This window comes from Bradysia coprophila, unplaced genomic scaffold (genome assembly GCF_014529535.1).
Source record: "Bradysia coprophila strain Holo2 unplaced genomic scaffold, BU_Bcop_v1 contig_350, whole genome shotgun sequence".
Classification (NCBI taxonomy): Eukaryota; Metazoa; Arthropoda; class Insecta; order Diptera; family Sciaridae; genus Bradysia; species Bradysia coprophila.
Window position 1 is genome coordinate 2089410 of NW_023503608.1, and position 18691 is coordinate 2108100.

General features: G+C 34.9%; 1 protein-coding gene across 8 annotated transcripts in view; it reads right to left on the minus strand.

Moving 5' to 3' along the window:
- The window catches only part of LOC119079989 (potassium voltage-gated channel subfamily H member 6), a 108834-nt gene that overhangs the window by 42659 nt on the left and 47484 nt on the right, over positions 1 to 18691 (minus strand). The window contains exons 1-2 of one of the 8 annotated variants that reach the window (XM_037188153.1): positions 13846 to 14410; positions 6916 to 7886 (exon numbers count right to left, since the gene is read on the minus strand). The exons of 6 other annotated variants lie outside the window; for them this stretch is intronic. In XM_037188153.1, coding sequence (XP_037044048.1) covers positions 6916 to 7842 — 927 coding nt within the window. In that variant the 5' untranslated portion in view covers positions 7843 to 7886; positions 13846 to 14410. Of the gene's footprint in view, positions 1 to 6915; positions 7893 to 10915; positions 10971 to 13845; positions 14411 to 18691 lie in introns of those variants that run through there. One more of the 8 variants, XM_037188152.1, reaches the window with a different exon arrangement.

An 18691-nucleotide genomic window follows, 5' to 3' on the forward strand; every position in this document is an offset into this window, starting at 1 on the left:
AAGATTTTTTAAGACGGGACAGGTATCTTTGACATGATTTAAATCCTTCAATCGGGCGCTACAAATAAGCGCCATAATTTCATTTAAATATTCATAGCTAAATGTGTCAAAGCTTAACCAAACACAACGTTCAATTCAAGACAATCGTTACATAAGGGGCCTTTGCAGTTTGGGCACTATTTGAATGACCCCTTAAAATGCTTAGATATTTTTATTACTTATAGTAATATCTGACGTTGGACAAACATTTAGCAATAATTTTAGATTTTGTTTTGACGCGTGCGAGAATTACGTATGCTGCCTTTCGAACTTTACGTACCGAGGCGAAGCATATAAATCTGTTATAAAACTCATCGTAAGTTATTGTTTGATTTTTGACTTCGACTAATCCTCGGGTCAAGAAATTTCTCACGAAAAGACGGTTTCCTTCATTTACTTCTCCTCACTCTTTCAGACAAAATTTCCGAAAATTCTGTAATAAATTAATGCTAAAGGGTAAGAGATGCACACAATGATTCACAGCTTAAGAATTTGATTTTTAAGGTTTGTTTTATTCAGTTACTTTGAATTGAATTTTAATGTTTGATAGAGTTTTAGTAATTTATCCCTCTATGAAGCACACTTTGGAGAAAAGATATTTATGTCCTGAAAACTTTTTGAAAAACGCACTCTGATGTCTTGCCAGCTAATTTATTTGAGGTCAATTTTGACAAACCGAATGAGGTCCAGATACTGTTTTCGAAAAATGGCATTGGAGAGCGTTTTTCAAAATCGTCCTCGGCGGCGTAACAAGGTGTGCCGTCGGATACCGTTTTTAAAAAACGACTTCGGAGGGCTGACCGGTTGAATTCTCTGATTTTGGAAAACGGTCTCAGAGGGCTGATCGGTGATACATCGGAGGTCGATTTAAAAAAAACGGCCTTGGAAGGCTGAGCGGCTGATCCGTCGGACGTCTATTTTGCAAAACGGCTTCGTAGGGCTGTCCGGCTGGTCCGTCGGATGTCGTTTTTAAAAAACGGCCTCGGAAGGCTGACTGGCTGATCCGTCGGACGTCTATTTTGCAAAACGGCCTCGTAGGGCTCTCCGGCTGGTCCGTCGGAGGTCGATTTTAAAAAACGGCCTCGGAAGGCTGACCGGCTGATCCGTCTGACGTCTATTTTGAAAAACGACCTCGTAGGGCTGACCGGCTGATCCGTCGGAGGTCGATTTTGAAAAACGACCTCTGAGGGCTGACCGGCCGACCCCTCAGAGGTTGATTTAAAAAAATGGCCTCGTAGGACTGACTGGCTGACTTCTCGGAGGCTGGGTGTCCCCAGGTGCTCCGAGGTGCACCGAGGTGCTCCGTGGTGCTCCGAGGTGCTCCGAGGTGCGCCAAGGGGCGTCGTGGTGCACCGACGTTGGGTTTTATATGTATAGATGTGTGGAAACGCAAAGGGAGGAGACCGGGAAAAGATTGTAAATGTCATCATTGCACGACAACTAAAATAATGAATTAACTTTTTCAATCTTTCATATTAGTATAATTATCAGTAGGTCAGTTTTTGAGACTATTTAGAACTAACTTGACAATAAATTAAATTCTGGAGTGGTATTACGGCATGAGTTTTCTATGTTCTAATCTCTTCTCTTTTCCTATTTTACCGTCGTTGTATCGTTAGTTCAAGCAAGATGTAGTTGCATTCATCTGGTGCGGTAACATATCAACAGAAAAATGCCTAAATTTTACTCAACGGATTTTAGTCAAATATAATCCTATCATGTAACGCATGATCTCATGACTCCGGAACAGTAATTAGTATTTCAATTGACACAGTATCTGCTACACGATAAGAGTTTGGAAATAGGATACAAAGTACATATTGCACCAAATAAATTGAATAAATTGAAATACTAATTACTGCTCTGGACTCCTGAGATCATACGCCATAAGCTGACATTAAAACTGACTAAAATCCGCTGAGTAAATTTTTTTTGTAGCGACGGTAGAATAGAAAAAGAGAAGAGATTACAACATTATGCCGTAATACCGCTCCTGATACGGTCATATGCTACTCGTATCTTGACAAACATGTATAACTACTTAACTACTCACGCAGAGCTACGACTTTGTGGTGCCAAAAGCTTGCACAGATTAATTGTTTTCAATTGAAAATGAAAACAGTTAGCTGAACGAAAAGTGATGGGGCGTTCGAACCCTTTCTGATAACATTAAGCGAAAATAGAATGAGCAAATTTATATTAGATCATATTAGTGGTTGAATACAGCTATAAATCCGTTGAGAAGTCGTACGCTTTTATGTCGTGAATGTTGTGAAAAAACATTACTTTTTTATGATAATGTAAGAGAGGGGGTCAACGAGCAGTGTGAAATTCATAACAAATCTTATATAAAGGGAGATGGGGACGTGTTTGTAAACAAGAATTATTTTCTGCTCGTGTGCTAGATTTTATTTTTCTTAAATTCTCCGCATGGTATGGTTTCTGAGATTAATACATGAAATATAAATGAAAAGAAAATGAAATACGATTCTCTCGTTTGTTTTTAATGTTTGCGACACTGCTGTAAAGACATATTGGTAAAAAAAGCCGACCATGACCATGTTATTTGTGGGTTCTACTTCGCTTATCAGAAAAGTTTTCAGTGGTCGTCTAACTTTGTTAGTAAACAGTTGCTAAGAAATTCATGTGTGTAAAGTCTGAATCTGCGAAAAACGTATATTGTGACCTACTTCAGCGGTTGAAATAGTAGATTACGTTCTCGTTCGAAGCTTTTTATTTTGTCCAGTGTGTCGTCTTCCTCGGCTAGAGCTGCAACCATTCAAGGCAAAATACAAAGTTCCAAACAATTGCGTAAGTTATTTTATCACTAAACCCCCGGGAAATGAGCTAAAATGCTCAATGAAGTAATTTTTTCAATTTCATTTCACATTTCTCGGGGGCATCAGTGAGTAAATACCTTGGTTTTTCCAATTTCATTGATTTCTTGTTTGATTTTTTAAATTGAAATACGAGTAAAACAGATGGCAGATAAATTTCGAAGCTTTATTCGTGTGTTTTGCTTAACGGTCATTTTAACTGTGTACGTAAACAAGCAAGAAGCAAATCCAATGATCCAAATCAAAATGCATCACTACGTACAACAAGAAATTCTTTTGAAAAAATTTCCACTGAAAACATTTTCCAGCAATCAATGCATAAACGTTAAACGGAAAGTGCTGATAGTTTAAATGGTTCAATAAAAAGGAAACGATAAGACATTTTACTTTCCTGGCAGGATGGAGAAAGGAAAGTAGAATAATTGTAGAAAGTGTACACGGAAAAACAGGTTTTCTTTGTGCATCAAATGCACAGTACTTTTGTAATGATATCAATTTTGCAGAAAAAATGCATTTGACTTTGTTGCCAACTTGAACTTACAATAGACATAATCGATTCTCAGACGAGATTCAAAAGGAATGTAAAGCATTCATCTGGCTGAGGATAAAAAATTGGTCATTATCAGGGCCTATTTTTGGAAATAGTCAGAAACGTTGCATTACACGTGTAAATATCAACCAAGAGGAGGACTTCTTTTTAAATGCGTGTTTAACCTAAGTACAGAAGGAAACTACTCCGAAAAAGGTCAGGTCTCAGTATTCCAGCGCCTATTTTAGAAGAATAAAATAACAATAGATCTAAGCGAGGGGTTAGCCATTTGTACAGTTTTGTTGACAAAGGAATTTCAAATATACAAGGATTGTCCTATCGGTTTCTAAGGATTTTTTTCTTCAGTTTTCAAGGATTTTGTTCTGCTGTTTCTTTTGAGGATTTAAGGATTTCCATCGGATCGACATGCCTCCGTTGTTTTTATGACTTTTTGAGTTGTTTTTTATGTTTTGAGCTAAATCGATTACATTCGGATTCCGAATTTCGGATGGTAAGAGTACTTAGAATTCAGGAATTTTCGGGAATTTGAATGTATTTTCCGGATAATTCACTAAAATATGCCCTGCAGTATTTCCATTCCGCGTGATTTCTTTTGATTCTAGAATATTATTTCGCATGATTTTCGTGATTGTTGGTGATTTTTTAACTCACGTTTGATTTTTTTAAATTCTCAATTAACATTTGTAACATAGAACAGAGGAAGAAAATTAAGAAAATCATTGAGAATGACGCAAATTGTCACAACGAATCATCAATATATCCCAGAATTTTCGGAATGATTCCGAAATCATAAAGAAGCATGCAGTATCGGAGTAGCGAAAAATTGACAACATTTTAATCTAATGAAGAGAAAAACGTTTGAAGAAAAGTGAAAAATTCACTCATTATTGCAATGTCATAATCAAATAACAAAAGGTTCAATTCAATTGAAAATTTCACTCTGTGTACACTCTCTAATTAGATGATTGAAAACGTGTCTTACGTAAGACGTTGTTAGTTTTAACGACGATAATAATCACGATTCAATTTTTCCAAGTGGAATGAAAATAACAAACGAGAAAAAGCAATTCTCTTTTTTAATTCAAGTGTCATCAGTTTTAAGATTTTCGCACGATTCTTATTTCAAAAATAAATTGGTGTCGTTTCCAATACCTTGTGACATTAAATTGCATAACCCATTGAAATAAGAACTACAACAAAATTAATTGAATTTCTCTTACATCTCTCAAAGTATCACCGTCACTTCACAGTTACATTCAACTTTTAGTGTCTAAAACATAATAACTTTATGTAAGCTCCTTTTCATATCACACAATGCAAAAAATATCTTGCCTTTAAATGAAACGGTCGGTGATTGTATTGTCTATAATGTATATAATATACAAAGCACAACCACACATTTACCAATTTCAATTGCTAATTTCTATTTTTAGCTTTAACATGAAAAAAAATCCGTGCTCAGATGCCTTTGATATTTAATAACTTTATGTAACGGGTATAACGTTCAAGCTTTTTATATACCAAGAATATTGCATACATCACCCCCCAAAACAGATTTACTGCCATCTAAGAAAAGACGCCCGAATTGCTTGCAAAAGTTTCTCCGCTTTTCATATGCCTTTTCGATATAAAGTTTCAAATAGACGCCGTTGACTTCATTCAAACTATGATTCGGAACACAAATTCACCCTCATACTGTTGTTACACTCTGTTGTATACAACTTTATCGATGAAGTCTGTAGTCCAAGTTATAGAAGTGAACACGATGTTATTATGAAAAGCACAGACTTGTAATGGTAGCAAACTTTCCATTCTCTTGCAAATGTGTTGTTTTGACAAACACGAAGCTTGAAGCAATAATTGTTAGATTCATACAGTGTGTATAGCGTTCGAAGGGGACCTAAGATAATAATCTAGCAATTCACAAGCATTTTCGAACTGTTACTTCGACAAGAAGGTCGAACCATACTTTACGTGTTAGAGAAAATAAGCGGAAAGAACCCTACCAAGGACGACACATCGTAACCACGTAATAGTCATTTATGCCACTCATCATCATAATATCCAAAATTTGCAAACTTTAGATGACTCTGTGGCATAAAAGGTTGTATGAATCTCTGCAAAGTACTTAATTAGGCTCACGATGTGTATAATGATACACGGCCTGCGGCATCGACATTACACATCTAGAGCCTAATGAAGTACTTCGCACTCGATGTCATAAATAACTATTACATGCTACATGGGTCGAAAACCGTACATTTCATGTTTCAAGCACTACCTTCGACGCCCTCAGCATGTAAAATCCATTAAACATTAAAAATGAAAACTCTTCTTTAAGTGTGTTTATTCACCTCGGCTACGCCTCGGATCAACAAAATTTACACGAAAGCTCTACTTTTGTACGAATTAGATTACGCGCAAAGTGATTGGAAATAGAGTTTCTCTACTATAATTTCATTTATGTAAAATGACGAATTTCCTTAGAAAGCAGCGATTAAATTGAAATGTTTTCCCTAAACGAAAAAAATCGTTCTTCCATTCCGTATACGAGTGTGTATAGTGATCGCATATTATGTGAATGAAATAATATTCCAAGGAAATATTGTATGTGTGCCACGTCATATCAAAGACCCACCCACCAACTGAGACTCCCCATTATTATCATCGCCGAAAAATGTTATTTGATGGGATCGGCTCTTTCGATGTTTCTTTTTCTACAACCATAATAGAAATAACTGTTTATGAGACTATATAGTAACAATGTTCATATGTTTTATTGCAAAGTGTTCCGGACGTTGCTCTCTGAGTATGTGGATTTTTTCCACGATGAATTTGAATGAAGCTTGAATAATTATGTAGGAACTCTATTTTTTCTGTGGTATTCATAAGTGAAATCGAATGTGGGATACGGTAACAGTATCACCCTAGCACAACGTGCCGTGTCTGAGAATTGCTGTTTGTGTTCGATCCTGTAGCGTATATGCTATAGGGCCTGTTTTGGAAATTTTAATTCTGAAGGTGAATAGATACGCCACAGAAGACACGAACAACGACACTCAGAAAGATTATACTCCGTTTACTCTTTGAGTCAAGAGTCTTCACTCTCAATTACCACAAAAAAAAAATCGAATCACCTCCATACCCCAAATCGTGTAGGGACTTGCATCACGTGTATGTTTTTGGTTAACAAAGACAAAAAGGTTATTATATTTCAGGAACGGTAAAACCATAATTTTCATCTTATTTTATCAACGCTTTTACTTAAGTGATACAAGGAGATAGAGTTTCGTATTTCTAACACAAGATGAGATGATCAAAGTTTCAATTCCCGAGCGGTCGCAATTTTAATGTTCAAATTAAGAGATGGCTGTGATATAAGAACTTATGCAATAGTAACAACAGTAATAGTAATTATCATAATGGCTACAGTGAGGATAATGTAACGGAGTCAGCTATGAAAAGATGATAAAAATAAAATTTACATACCGCTTCGACAGGTTCTGGTATTTTTATTTCATGATGAAAGGCGTCAAACCTCTCACCGAATAGCACTTCCTTTTCCGTTATTTCACCTTCTTCGTACAATCCTTTTCCCGTAATTTTTTTGGCCAAATTTTGTGGTGAAAATTTCGATCTTAAACTCTCTCGAAAAGTAAACACCTCTTTTTCGGTAGTATCTCGTTTAGTGGACTTGTTGCCACCATCCTTAAAACTGTTTTGACTCGACCGCGACGACAACGATATTGTTTTGTCTTTAACGGACTTGCCGCGGGAAATCTTTTTTGTACCCAACAATTTCTTTGATTGATCATTACAATCATCGCATGTGTCTTGCGTTGCATTTTTTACATTTACATTATCCACCTTATTCGCTTCTCTCCGGACTGGTTCGTCGAACTCCTTAAATGTGCACAGTTTTCTTGATGTTTGTAAGATATTTTCAGAACCACCTTTATCAACAATCTCTCCAGTTTCTGAATTTTCATTTTGTTCCTTGTCTAAACTAAAAAATCGAGCGTTTGCATAGTCTTTCCGTAAATTTTTATCACAAAATCGACAGCTATTTTTCTTAAATTCCTTGTCGTCGTCACCACTTCTTACATCGTTCTCGCTTTTATTATTTTTTTCCATCACATTATCAAACTGAAATTTCTCCACATCTACATCACCACCAGACATTGTTGGTTTTTTCATACGAGCATTGCATGCAATATCGCTATTAGTGATGGAAATCACGGCCGAACATGAGGAAGATTTTGTGGATACGATATTGTCTATGCTACCCAACTGAGCGCAACAGTCCATGCATATATTTTCACAACTAGTTGATTCACATTGCGTCAATAAATTGTCTAATTTTCGAATTTCCGACAATTCAATGTATGAATTTGAACGTGAACGTATGTCGAACATAGTCTTGTCGATTTTATTTCGGACATTTAAAAACTTTTGTTAAGCTACATCTCCTTAAAATCCTGAATTACAGGTACTCAATTATATTATGACTATGGGATTGTAGGATTCATTCCTTTTACATCCTACACACTTCCCACATTCAATTGAACCAACGAATTCAATTTCATTTTTGATTTTGTCGATTGGCACCATTGACAGACAAGTGGTTAGTTCTCATTATCTGCTTGTGGTGGCACCATATACTTTGCGTGTCCAAGCAGTTAAAGAAGTACTAGGTAGCGTCAATCAAAATTCTGAAAGAACAGTTTAGATCAAATCTGATTTGATCGCAAAGGCAATTTAGAAGGTTTTTTTGTGCACTATATGTATTTTACATGCTACATGCGTCGAAAACGGTACTTTTCATGTTTCACGCACTAATTTCGACTTCCAAAGCATGCAAAAACCACTCTGGATAAAAAGATGAAATGTCTCGTTTTCGCGTGTTTATTGACCTCGGCTACGCCTCGTATCAACAATATTCACACGAAAACTCTACTTTTCATCTTTTTATACCAAGTCATGTAAAATACTAATGCTTTTCTGATCTTTCAAACATGAGAAGGAAATTCGTGTGAAATGGGAGAAATGTAAAACCCTAATGAAATACATGTAGAATGAATGGAACGAATTACATGAAGAAAACCAACAAAAGCGTTAAAAACGTATGTTGATTGTTGGGTTTAAATTGGACAAAATAGCAAAATTCTAATCATAAGATGTTGTGCAACAAAATGACGATCGGCTGTACCTCCACCGTTTTTGATATCCGCCTTCTTGGTACATAACATATGCAAGATTCTTTTCATAACATTTTCATTGTTCATTTGTCAACAGATTGCGAAGTGACATTTCAGTTATTTTTAAGCTTTTCGTAATATCGCAAAAACTGCAGGTTATTTCATTATCTTTGGGAACACGGGTTCCCCAATTGAAATGAGTGATAGGTCGTCGGATTCTTCTTTGAATTCTAGAGAAGTCACATCTTTAATTTTTTCGATTAATTTGTTTGTTTTCGGTGCAAAGTGTTCAAAAGTGAAGGCTTGTCAGAGGTCCCGTGAACAGTTTTTCAGCAATAACTCAAGAAATAATTATTTAAAATCATTGGTATGCTGTACTAATGTCGGTCTTGGGAAGACGTACTACAGGTGGAGTGTATGCACTGGTTGGTGCAAGTATACCTCCACAAAAGTTATGACAAAAACATTTTTTTGGACCTAATAACGTTTTACCGTTTTATTTCTTTTTCATGCTTCGGGGCCGAAAATGAGGGCAATTTTTCGAATTTTCTCGGGTTTCCGGCCCTCTGCGTGAAAACTCACATGTGCACCTGTTTGGGACGGTTGATTTAAGGCACTTTCGCTTGTAAGCCTCACTTCGTTCGGCCTACAATCCGCGAAATTGCCTAAAATCAATCGTCCAAAACAGGTACACAAATGACTATTTATTGACAAGCGAAAAAAAAGACTGCTCACCAAATATATAGTGTTCAGAGAGTTCACCTTCTCTGCAAAATTGATGTTCCAAGGGACTGACTGTGTAGTGTTGTAGCTTGCCTCACCCACTATTGTTCAAGATATATAAGATCCCAGTACTTCTGTGTTGCAAGCCTACAAAACCTGCAAGTCTTCGGAAAAAGGTTACTGTAAAGTTGAAAATTTTAACTTTCTTTCTAGGGGCTCTGCTACTGAAACAGCGTCTGGAAGTGCAGTCATTTTTATCTACTTTTTTCCTTTTTCCGAAGACTTGTAGTTTCTGTAGGCTTGCCACAGGCAGGCTAGAACACTACACAGCCAGTCCCGTGAAACATCAATTTTGCAGAGAATGCGAACACTATATTTTTGATCATAAATCTTGTGGAGGTGTACTTGCACCAACCAGTGCATACACTCCACCTGTAGTACGTCTTCCCAAGACCGACATTAGTACAGCATACCAATGATTTTAAATAATTATTTCTTGAGTTATTGCTGAAAAACTGTTCACGGGACCTCTGACAAGCCTTCACTTTTGAACACTTTGCACCGAAAACAAACAAATTAATCGAAAAAATTAAAGATTAAAAAATTAAGAATTATCACTCATTTCAATTGGGGAACCCGTGTTCCCAAAGATAATGAAATAACCTGCAGTTTTTGCGATATTACGAAAAGCTTAAAAATAACTGAAATGTCACTTCGCAATCTGTTGACAAATGAACAATGAAAATGTTATGAAAAGAATCTTGCATATGTTATGTACCAAGAAGGATGATATCAAAAACGGTGGAGGTACAGCCGATCGTCATTTTGTTGCACAACATCTTATGATTAGAATTTTGCTATTTTGTCCAATTTAAACCCAACAATCAACATACGTTTTTAACGCTTTTGTTGGTTTTCTTCATGTAATTCGTTCCATTCATTCTACATGTATTTCATTAGGGTTTTACATTTCTCCCATTTCACACGAATTTCCTTCTCATGTTTGAAAGATCAGAAAAGCATTAGTATTTTACATGACTTGGTATAAAAAGATGAAAAGTAGAGTTTTCGTGTGAATATTGTTGATACGAGGCGTAGCCGAGGTCAATAAACACGCGAAAACGAGACATTTCATCTTTTTATCCAGAGTGGTTTTTGCATGCTTTGGAAGTCGAAATTAGTGCGTGAAACATGAAAAGTACCGTTTTCGACGCATGTAGCATGTAAAATACATATAGTGCACAAAAAAACCTTCTAAATTGCTTACTGCCTTTGCGATCAAATCAGATTTGATCTAAACTGTTCTTTCAGAATTTTGATTGACGCTACCTAGTACTTCTTTAACTGCTTGGACACGCAAAGTATATGGTGCCACCACAAGCAGATAATGAGAACTAACCACTTGTCTGTCAATGGTGCCAATCGACAAAATCAAAAATGAAATTGAATTCGTTGGTTCAATTGAATGTGGGAAGTGTGTAGGATGTAAAAGGAATGAATCCCACAACCGTAGTCATAATATAATTGGGTAACTGTAACATAGATTGTAATCTCCTTCTGTTTTTCATTGGTGGTATCATTCAAAGACTCTTCACAACTGTAAATCTGGACCATCTAAATGTGCTTTTTGAGTAATTCTACTTCGATTGAGTGTCTGAAATGAGTCAATAAAATGTTGACAAAATGTGTTGGTTTGCCAACTGCCATTGGTTCATATCAGAAACATGACAAGTCGTCTATGTGTGTTCTTTTCTACCTAGACACTAACTCACACTTAGAGTATATGTGCTCAAAAAGAAAATCATCCCCCGAGGATTTGCAATGATTCTCTAAGGTCTTTATTTTCAGAGGATTTTGCTTCCCGTTTTTGCTCGATTTTTAAGGATTTTCTTTTTAAGTTTATGAACATATTCAAGGATTTCCAAGGATTTATTTTAGTTTTCTATGGATTTTTTTTCAATATTTTGAGGATTTTTTAATTAAATAATTTTCTGGTTTTCAAATATTTTCACACTATTTTCCAACGATTCGTTTTTTGGTTGACAGAGAATTTTCTAGTTTATCCGCAAACCGGATTCCAATAACATTTTCCATCAACTAAATAACAGTCTGCGATCCCCTATCATTCAGTGTTATTTATTAGTATACCGATTAGATAGATGGTGCAATCAATTTCCTATTATGATATTCTGATACTCAGTTCAGCATACGTATGTGTGTAGAAGCTTCAATTTATCAATAAATATTACGAAAAACGGAATGATTAACTCTGTTCATATGAAAGCGCAAACTAATGAATTTCATCTTATCAGGTGGATACCGTAGACCGTATATACACCTACTACACCAATTTCAGAATCAATCACTTGGAAATTAAGTTTTACACAACTTTGTGGGCAACCTTTGATATTAACTCGATTGAAAATTACAAAAAAAATTCCAATTAACTGAATTTGGAATTGATCTTTTCCAATATTTCTTGCCTGGATGGATCACTTACCATGTAATCTAAATTGTCAAACCGAAACCCTTCAAACTTTATTATAAATTTGAAACAATACCAACAACATTTTGTAAAGGGAGAAGGGAAACCCATTGAAAAGTTGTCGGAACGATTCAGAACACTCTTAAACACTTGGATTTACGTAATTTTGATAGAATGTTGAAGTTACGTTCTAATTACAACAGATTTAGAGTCATGTTTCGTGTAATATTAAGAATCTGTAGTGGAAAACAATACTGAAATGTGGCGAAAATCTGTGCGATATATGCGACTTTACCCTGGCCTTAGCTTTGCGGTAGACTTAGACCTTTCCTATCAGCAGTTTTGCTATCGGATCTATTACTTCATTTGATCTAAGTATGTTCAAGAATGATTTTGAATCTTTTACTTCTTTTTTTGAACATGCAGTAGACCACATTTGATTGCTGTATTAGACCACATTAGTCAGAGCTACTCGTTTATTCCAGAAGTCGTTACCGATATCAGATGCGACTATTTTTTGGAGTACCTAAATAAATTGAGTTAATGAGTAGATTGATTCTCAGATCACAGATTCTCAAACCCTTCCTTGCCTATTTCAACTTACAGGTCAATACTAAATTGTATTCTGAGCCACAACACGCCATTAATTAGTTCATCGCAGATTTTTAGTACGCAGATGTACTTGGAAAAGAAGCCGAGAGAAATGCTTGAAAATATTAAAGTTTTCAAACTTTATAGAATTATGTGCAACTATAAAAAAACATTAAAAATTACGAAAAGGTTGCACAACTTAGATTTTTTCCCAAACAACGCAAATAAATTTTATTTGCTTGGAGGTTTTCTTTCTACTTTGAGAAAACTTTTCCTCAGATAGTTCGGATAACTATGAATTCAAAAAACTTTTATTTTTTATACGAAAAAAACGACAAAAAAATTGCTGCCTAGTTCAATTTCTATTCCGTATTAAATCGGGTTAATGAACGATTGATTAAAATTATTGTCAAGTTAAACACGAAACATTAGCCTAATGAAAAATGAAAAAAATGAACAAAACCACAAGAGAACAAATAAATAAACTAATTCTCGTGTCAGAGTGCAATTGGAATTATTTTTTCAACACCATTCTGGAGTGTATACGGTGTACGTGAACACTTCTGGCAGAATAGTTGCCATTCATTTATTGTTATTCGATGACTCCGTAACAATTTAGGAAACAAATATTTGTTCTATATCGCTACCGTGAGCAATTCGTTGATAAAATGTAGAATGCTTTTACATCATATTTACACCAATGATGTTTGGAAGGCAGAATTTTACGAACCAAATGTTGGTAATATAGCTTTGGGACGATTACGCTTTGAATAGAAATAGTTTTGTTTGCCGTATGCAAAAGTATTCGCATTCAAAAGTTTTGAATTGCAAACAATACTCAGTGTTCTGATGTAAGCCACCAAATATTACGAACAGTTGTTTACATGTGCAACAAAGTGTTACAAATTTCTCGTCTCTAAATAATAAAAATTCCTTTCCGTCAAAGAGACTTAAAAGTTGTTTTACCCCAGTTAAATGTTCCAACGGGAGTAACATTTGAAAAAGTATCTTCCATTTAAATCCAACTCATAGTTCCTTTCATTATTAATACCATGTACGTACAAGGTGGTGCTCATTTGCATTACATTACATTCAGAACAAGGGAGTCGTTAAAAAAATAGAAATGTGTGCATTCACTAAGTTCTGGAATTGTAGCGTAAAATGCATCCTTTAACCCACATAGAGCATTTTTTTCTCGAGAAATTCCCGGCTTTTCGAATTTAATTTTCCCATTGTTTTCGATCGCACAATCGCACTCTAAATAATCAGCTACAGTTGTGAAGAGTCACTATGATAGTGAAGTAAAGTTTCAAGTAAAATGAACAGTCACACAATTATATTTCTTTTAATATGCATGCAGCGAAGACGGGCATGCATAAAATACGTTCTTTCCTTCCTATCCTATACGCACAGCACACACACCTGTCTCGTGATACGAAATAATCACCACATTTTCTCACAATGATGAATATTCAATGACGTAAATATTATCGATGAAAATCGGTTTTCTTTTTCATATTCTATTCAATTTACATAGTCACAATACACTGCTCTTTATTGATAAAATTGGCACGAATTTTTTTTGTTACATTTAAATTTGATTACATAGATCCATCACTATCGAAACACTTTTCTATCGCTCAAAAAAAAAAAAATTAATTTGTTCACACAAAAAACCATTATTCAAGAATTCAAGCCTAATGAATGACTTCATTTGAAGTTTTAGCCACACAAAGAAATATGTAATTATAGACCAGCGCCTATCACTCTTTCTGTTCACATTTATTTATTTAAATCCAACACCATGTCTGTTCCCGATGACATGGATGTTTGTACTGATTTTCCTTCTTGGGAAAGTCACCACTAATGTGGAGTAGTCTGTAGACACTATAGTTTTTACACCATGAACCGTTACAATAATATTGAGGAAGGTATATATATCAACATTCTCCCGTTCGTCGTATGAAAATGAATAAAGGATATTCTCAACTAGACTGAGTAGCAAAACGCCACCCGCATATTATTTCAACGTTCAGCTTGCACTGTGCTTTATAATGTTATGGTAGTTGTTGGTTATGTGGAGGTGGTAGATGTGAAAATGTCTGTGCAAATTTGACCGACATTTTCCGATAGTAAACGAGAATGCCGTTTTTATTTAACAGAAGAAAAAACAACGTATAATTCTGAAAGAGTTGTAGAACGTCAAATTCAGGCTTTAAAGAGGGGAAATTGTTTTGGAACACACACATTTCTTGGTGGTGTATGGTGAAGGTGCGATTTCTCAAATAATGTGAAATATTTATATAGAGACTCTCCGTGTATGTTGATCGAAAGCAGAGGGTTTTTGATTGAAACATTGGCGCGCATATGCAAATTGACAAACAGATATAAATATTGTATTGAACGGCCTAGTGGTATGTTTTCTTTGGAGAGTAGCTGATGTTATCAGAAAAAGGGGTGATCGGCATGCACAATTCAAAATTTACAGAATACACGTGCTGCGAAAACACATTTTCTTTTTCTCTATTTTTAAAACATATTTTATATAATACTGAGGTGTATCTAGTTAGAAAGGTAGGCTATACATTCACTGTTTTACCACGCTAGTAGTTTTCAATTTCGAAAATTGATAAGACGGATGAATCTATAAGGCGAATGTACAGTTTATGACGCAACATTCTACAAGTTGCTAATTTATATGTATGAAAATAACGTCCGAAACCGTATAATTGAACCTAAATTTCTTTCATTCCAAATTAAAGTAGCATTCAAACAGATCAAAGAAAAACTTCAACAAGTCTTTGAATTGGACAAACAACTGACATGTAACTCAGTTAGGGATAGACAGTATTTCAAGCATTTTCCAGGCTAAGACCCGAACAGCAACTGCTGTTTGAAAACTAAAGCTCAAATGTAATACAATTCTTTTACATTTTCAATATATTTAGTCATAAAATTACTAGCAAGAGATAAGAACGATGTACTGACAAAAAAAGTAGTGGCGCCTCTACAGGCCAACCTAGGTATCCTATGAATGTTATTTACATTTAACTTTATGCGGTCGTAAGGAAACGATCATCGTTCCCAATCAGAACCATAAAACGTTATCGAAAGCCGCGCGTAACGTAAAATGAATTTCATTCCATTAAATAAACACATGCCTATCGTTTAATTAATGAACCGATAATTTATCGAGGTAATAAATTCGAGTTCAGCATTCTACATACTTTGTTGCATACTTGACCATTTATCGGATGGTGCATGAATTCGGTTTAACATTTTACCTCGGCCAAAGAGTTCAGTGCCGAAATGAACAAAGGAAAAAAAATCGAATACCATGTCTGTGGCTGTACGTTAACATACCAACCGTAAATATAGTTCGTTGTTATCCTTTCTTCTGTAATAGATTTTGTCTATCGACGTATCATATTTGGTTTGGTGGATTTATTGAAACCAGCAAAACCACATTTCGTAAACGAAGAACATATACATGAATATAGCAAACAACGGTTAATATACTCGTACAGTGCACTTTGCACGCGATCACATTCGATTGGTTGGAATCAATACAAAATTCTAAACAACTTGGTAGACATACCGCAGACATAATAATCCGACTGTTTGTGTTTTTTTATTCAAAAATAAACAAACTTTTATTATGGAAAAAATATAACTTTATGTTGACTCTCGCTATTGAAAGCTTTGCCTACGATTATAATGGCGTAAAATTATAGTCGACGTTCGACTGCATAAAATAATAATTTGTATCCTTTGACTCATTTTTTTATAATTTCTATTATTTCGTGTCACAGTAAAAAGCTTATAACGCAAACAAATAAAAAGGAAAGTTCCTATTGAATCAATTTCAGAAATACGTTCAAAGAAATGGGGTGGCCCTACAAAACAATGAAATTATTATGACCAATGCTATTGGACAAAACCAAATACTACCTTAGTACAACTATCTGTTATCGACAACATCAAAAATAAACGATGAATACGAGTTCTGGCTAATGTTGTCTTATTTAGAAAACACGTATTGTAAAGACTTATGAAGTAAGAGATTTGCTATCAATGTTGAAAGTGCTTGGATCCAATGAAGTAATAGATTCGATAATTATACTGGTGATTATGCCTAACGTCTGTGAACGGTTAAACGGATAAAAGAGTACGAAAAACAAACCAACAATTGATCGAAATGAACAGTTAATTGATTAATATGAAGAACGAAATTCCCTCCAACAATGCGTGAGAAGAAATTTCCGAATATGACGATCAGCTTATTTTGTATGAGCGTAGAGATGTCGAGGGTGTCGCACACCTTAGACTGAATCAATTGACATTTGCACCACTCGATGATGCCTCATTCTATTTTAGTTCATTTAATCTAAGATTTGCGGCAGACACTCTCGAGTTAAGGTTTTTGTTAAGTTGAGTTTTGTAAACTTCGAAATTAGTTTGACAAATTGTATTGATATTAAAAATTTTAAACGCGATTTTTCACGCATATTCTGTAGGCGAGAAGTTATATGTTTCGAGGCTAGAAAATCGATGATTGTTTTTGAAACTTCCTGTATATAACGGAAAAAATTAATAAAAGTGTGATTTGGTACATTGTACATCTTAAGCAAGGTGAAATGATATACAGAAAACAACCTTGCAGCAAATAATGATGACTTCAATATCTTGCATATAAAAACACACCTTCCATACAATACCAATTCAATTTTAAATTTAATAATTTTTTAATTTATTTTAAAAACCACATTGAATGAATTTGCACAAAGGCCAACCAACACTGATATACCACATGAGACAGAATCATAAGAAAGCTGCAAAACTTTCTTGGACGTGATCCAACTGAGTGCCCCTCTATTTAATAGTTTAATTCATTGAAAAGTTCTGTGCATGTGAGGAACGTCAATGAAATGAAGAAGAAAAAAGAGAGAATTATGTTCCACGAATGTAAGATATATCAATTGAGTAATAGCCCATAAAATGGTACCAGAACTAGAATTTTGCAATTTTATAATATCCATAACGTGCCACAATTTCTACGTTCCTTTGCCAAACGACGTTTGGGTGTGGTAAGACAGTTTCTTTTCCCGATGATGTACCCCGTTCAACATTATAAGGAATCAATTTTGCATGTTTGAAATTCTTCTCAATCGATTTTCATTTTGTCGGGCTTTATAAACGACATTCTAATTTGGAACGTCCATCAATTTCGTATTTTTCACATCTAAACTAACTGACACCATTGAAAAAGCAAATTATTTTCGAATTGAGAAGAGTTCTTCTTATCAAATTTGAATTTATTTCCTTTCTGTGTTAAACTGCAAGTGACCTTCGGTGTCAGGAGCAACAATTTTGTTTGGTGGGTTAAGAGCTACGTGCACGTATTAAAAGGTAGATTTAGATCGGTGCAAATAGTGATGACAAGGCGAAATTTACAATGACTTATGGGCACGTTGGTCACATTACACCAGGTGCTAGTTATCTTGGGAAAATGATTTATTATTTGATGGTTTTGAAAGACCGAAAATGTGAAGAGTAGTGGCTATAATTTCACAAATAAGGCAGGCAATGTAACAAAAACTGAACACTGAAATCGTATACGTTCCCGTCCTTCCTTTCTGTTATGTAATACAAAATTTAAATCTACTTCAGTCGCAAGTTACCAAGTTTTTGAATTACAAAGGAGATTACTTTTATGCTCTTCACTGATCCGTTATTTTCTCTTTACTTAAACATAATCTTCGATTATACGTCATGATTGGAGCTTAAATGAACAAGATGAAAATTTGCTTGTTTCTTTATTCTGTGCATCGTTGATCTAATGAAAGAAATATAGAGTGAAGCCTGTTGGGAAAACCTGCCTGTTATTAAGAAGTTTATCTATGATTTCGTAATAGCAGTACAGCTGGGACGGTATAATTTAATCAGAAATACAAACTGTAAATAACATTGTCGAGTTGTGCGAGTCTTATGATTGACCTAGTTTTTTTTTTGCTCCCTTCTTTTATGCCTCGAAGCCTTTCCTTCTGTTTATACATACATGAAAAAATCAAGTCATAATTCATTCTCAATGAATTTTTTTTCTATTTCTACGAGAGTATTTATGTTGTGGAACTCTGTTAAATCGTTAAATTGTGCACAATATGGCTAAAGTATGGCTTACCATCAAATTATTTATTTTAATTGGTCAGTCATGAATCACTTTTTTATTTTCCCAGAACATGACACCAGAAATGGTTGCTCACTTTGG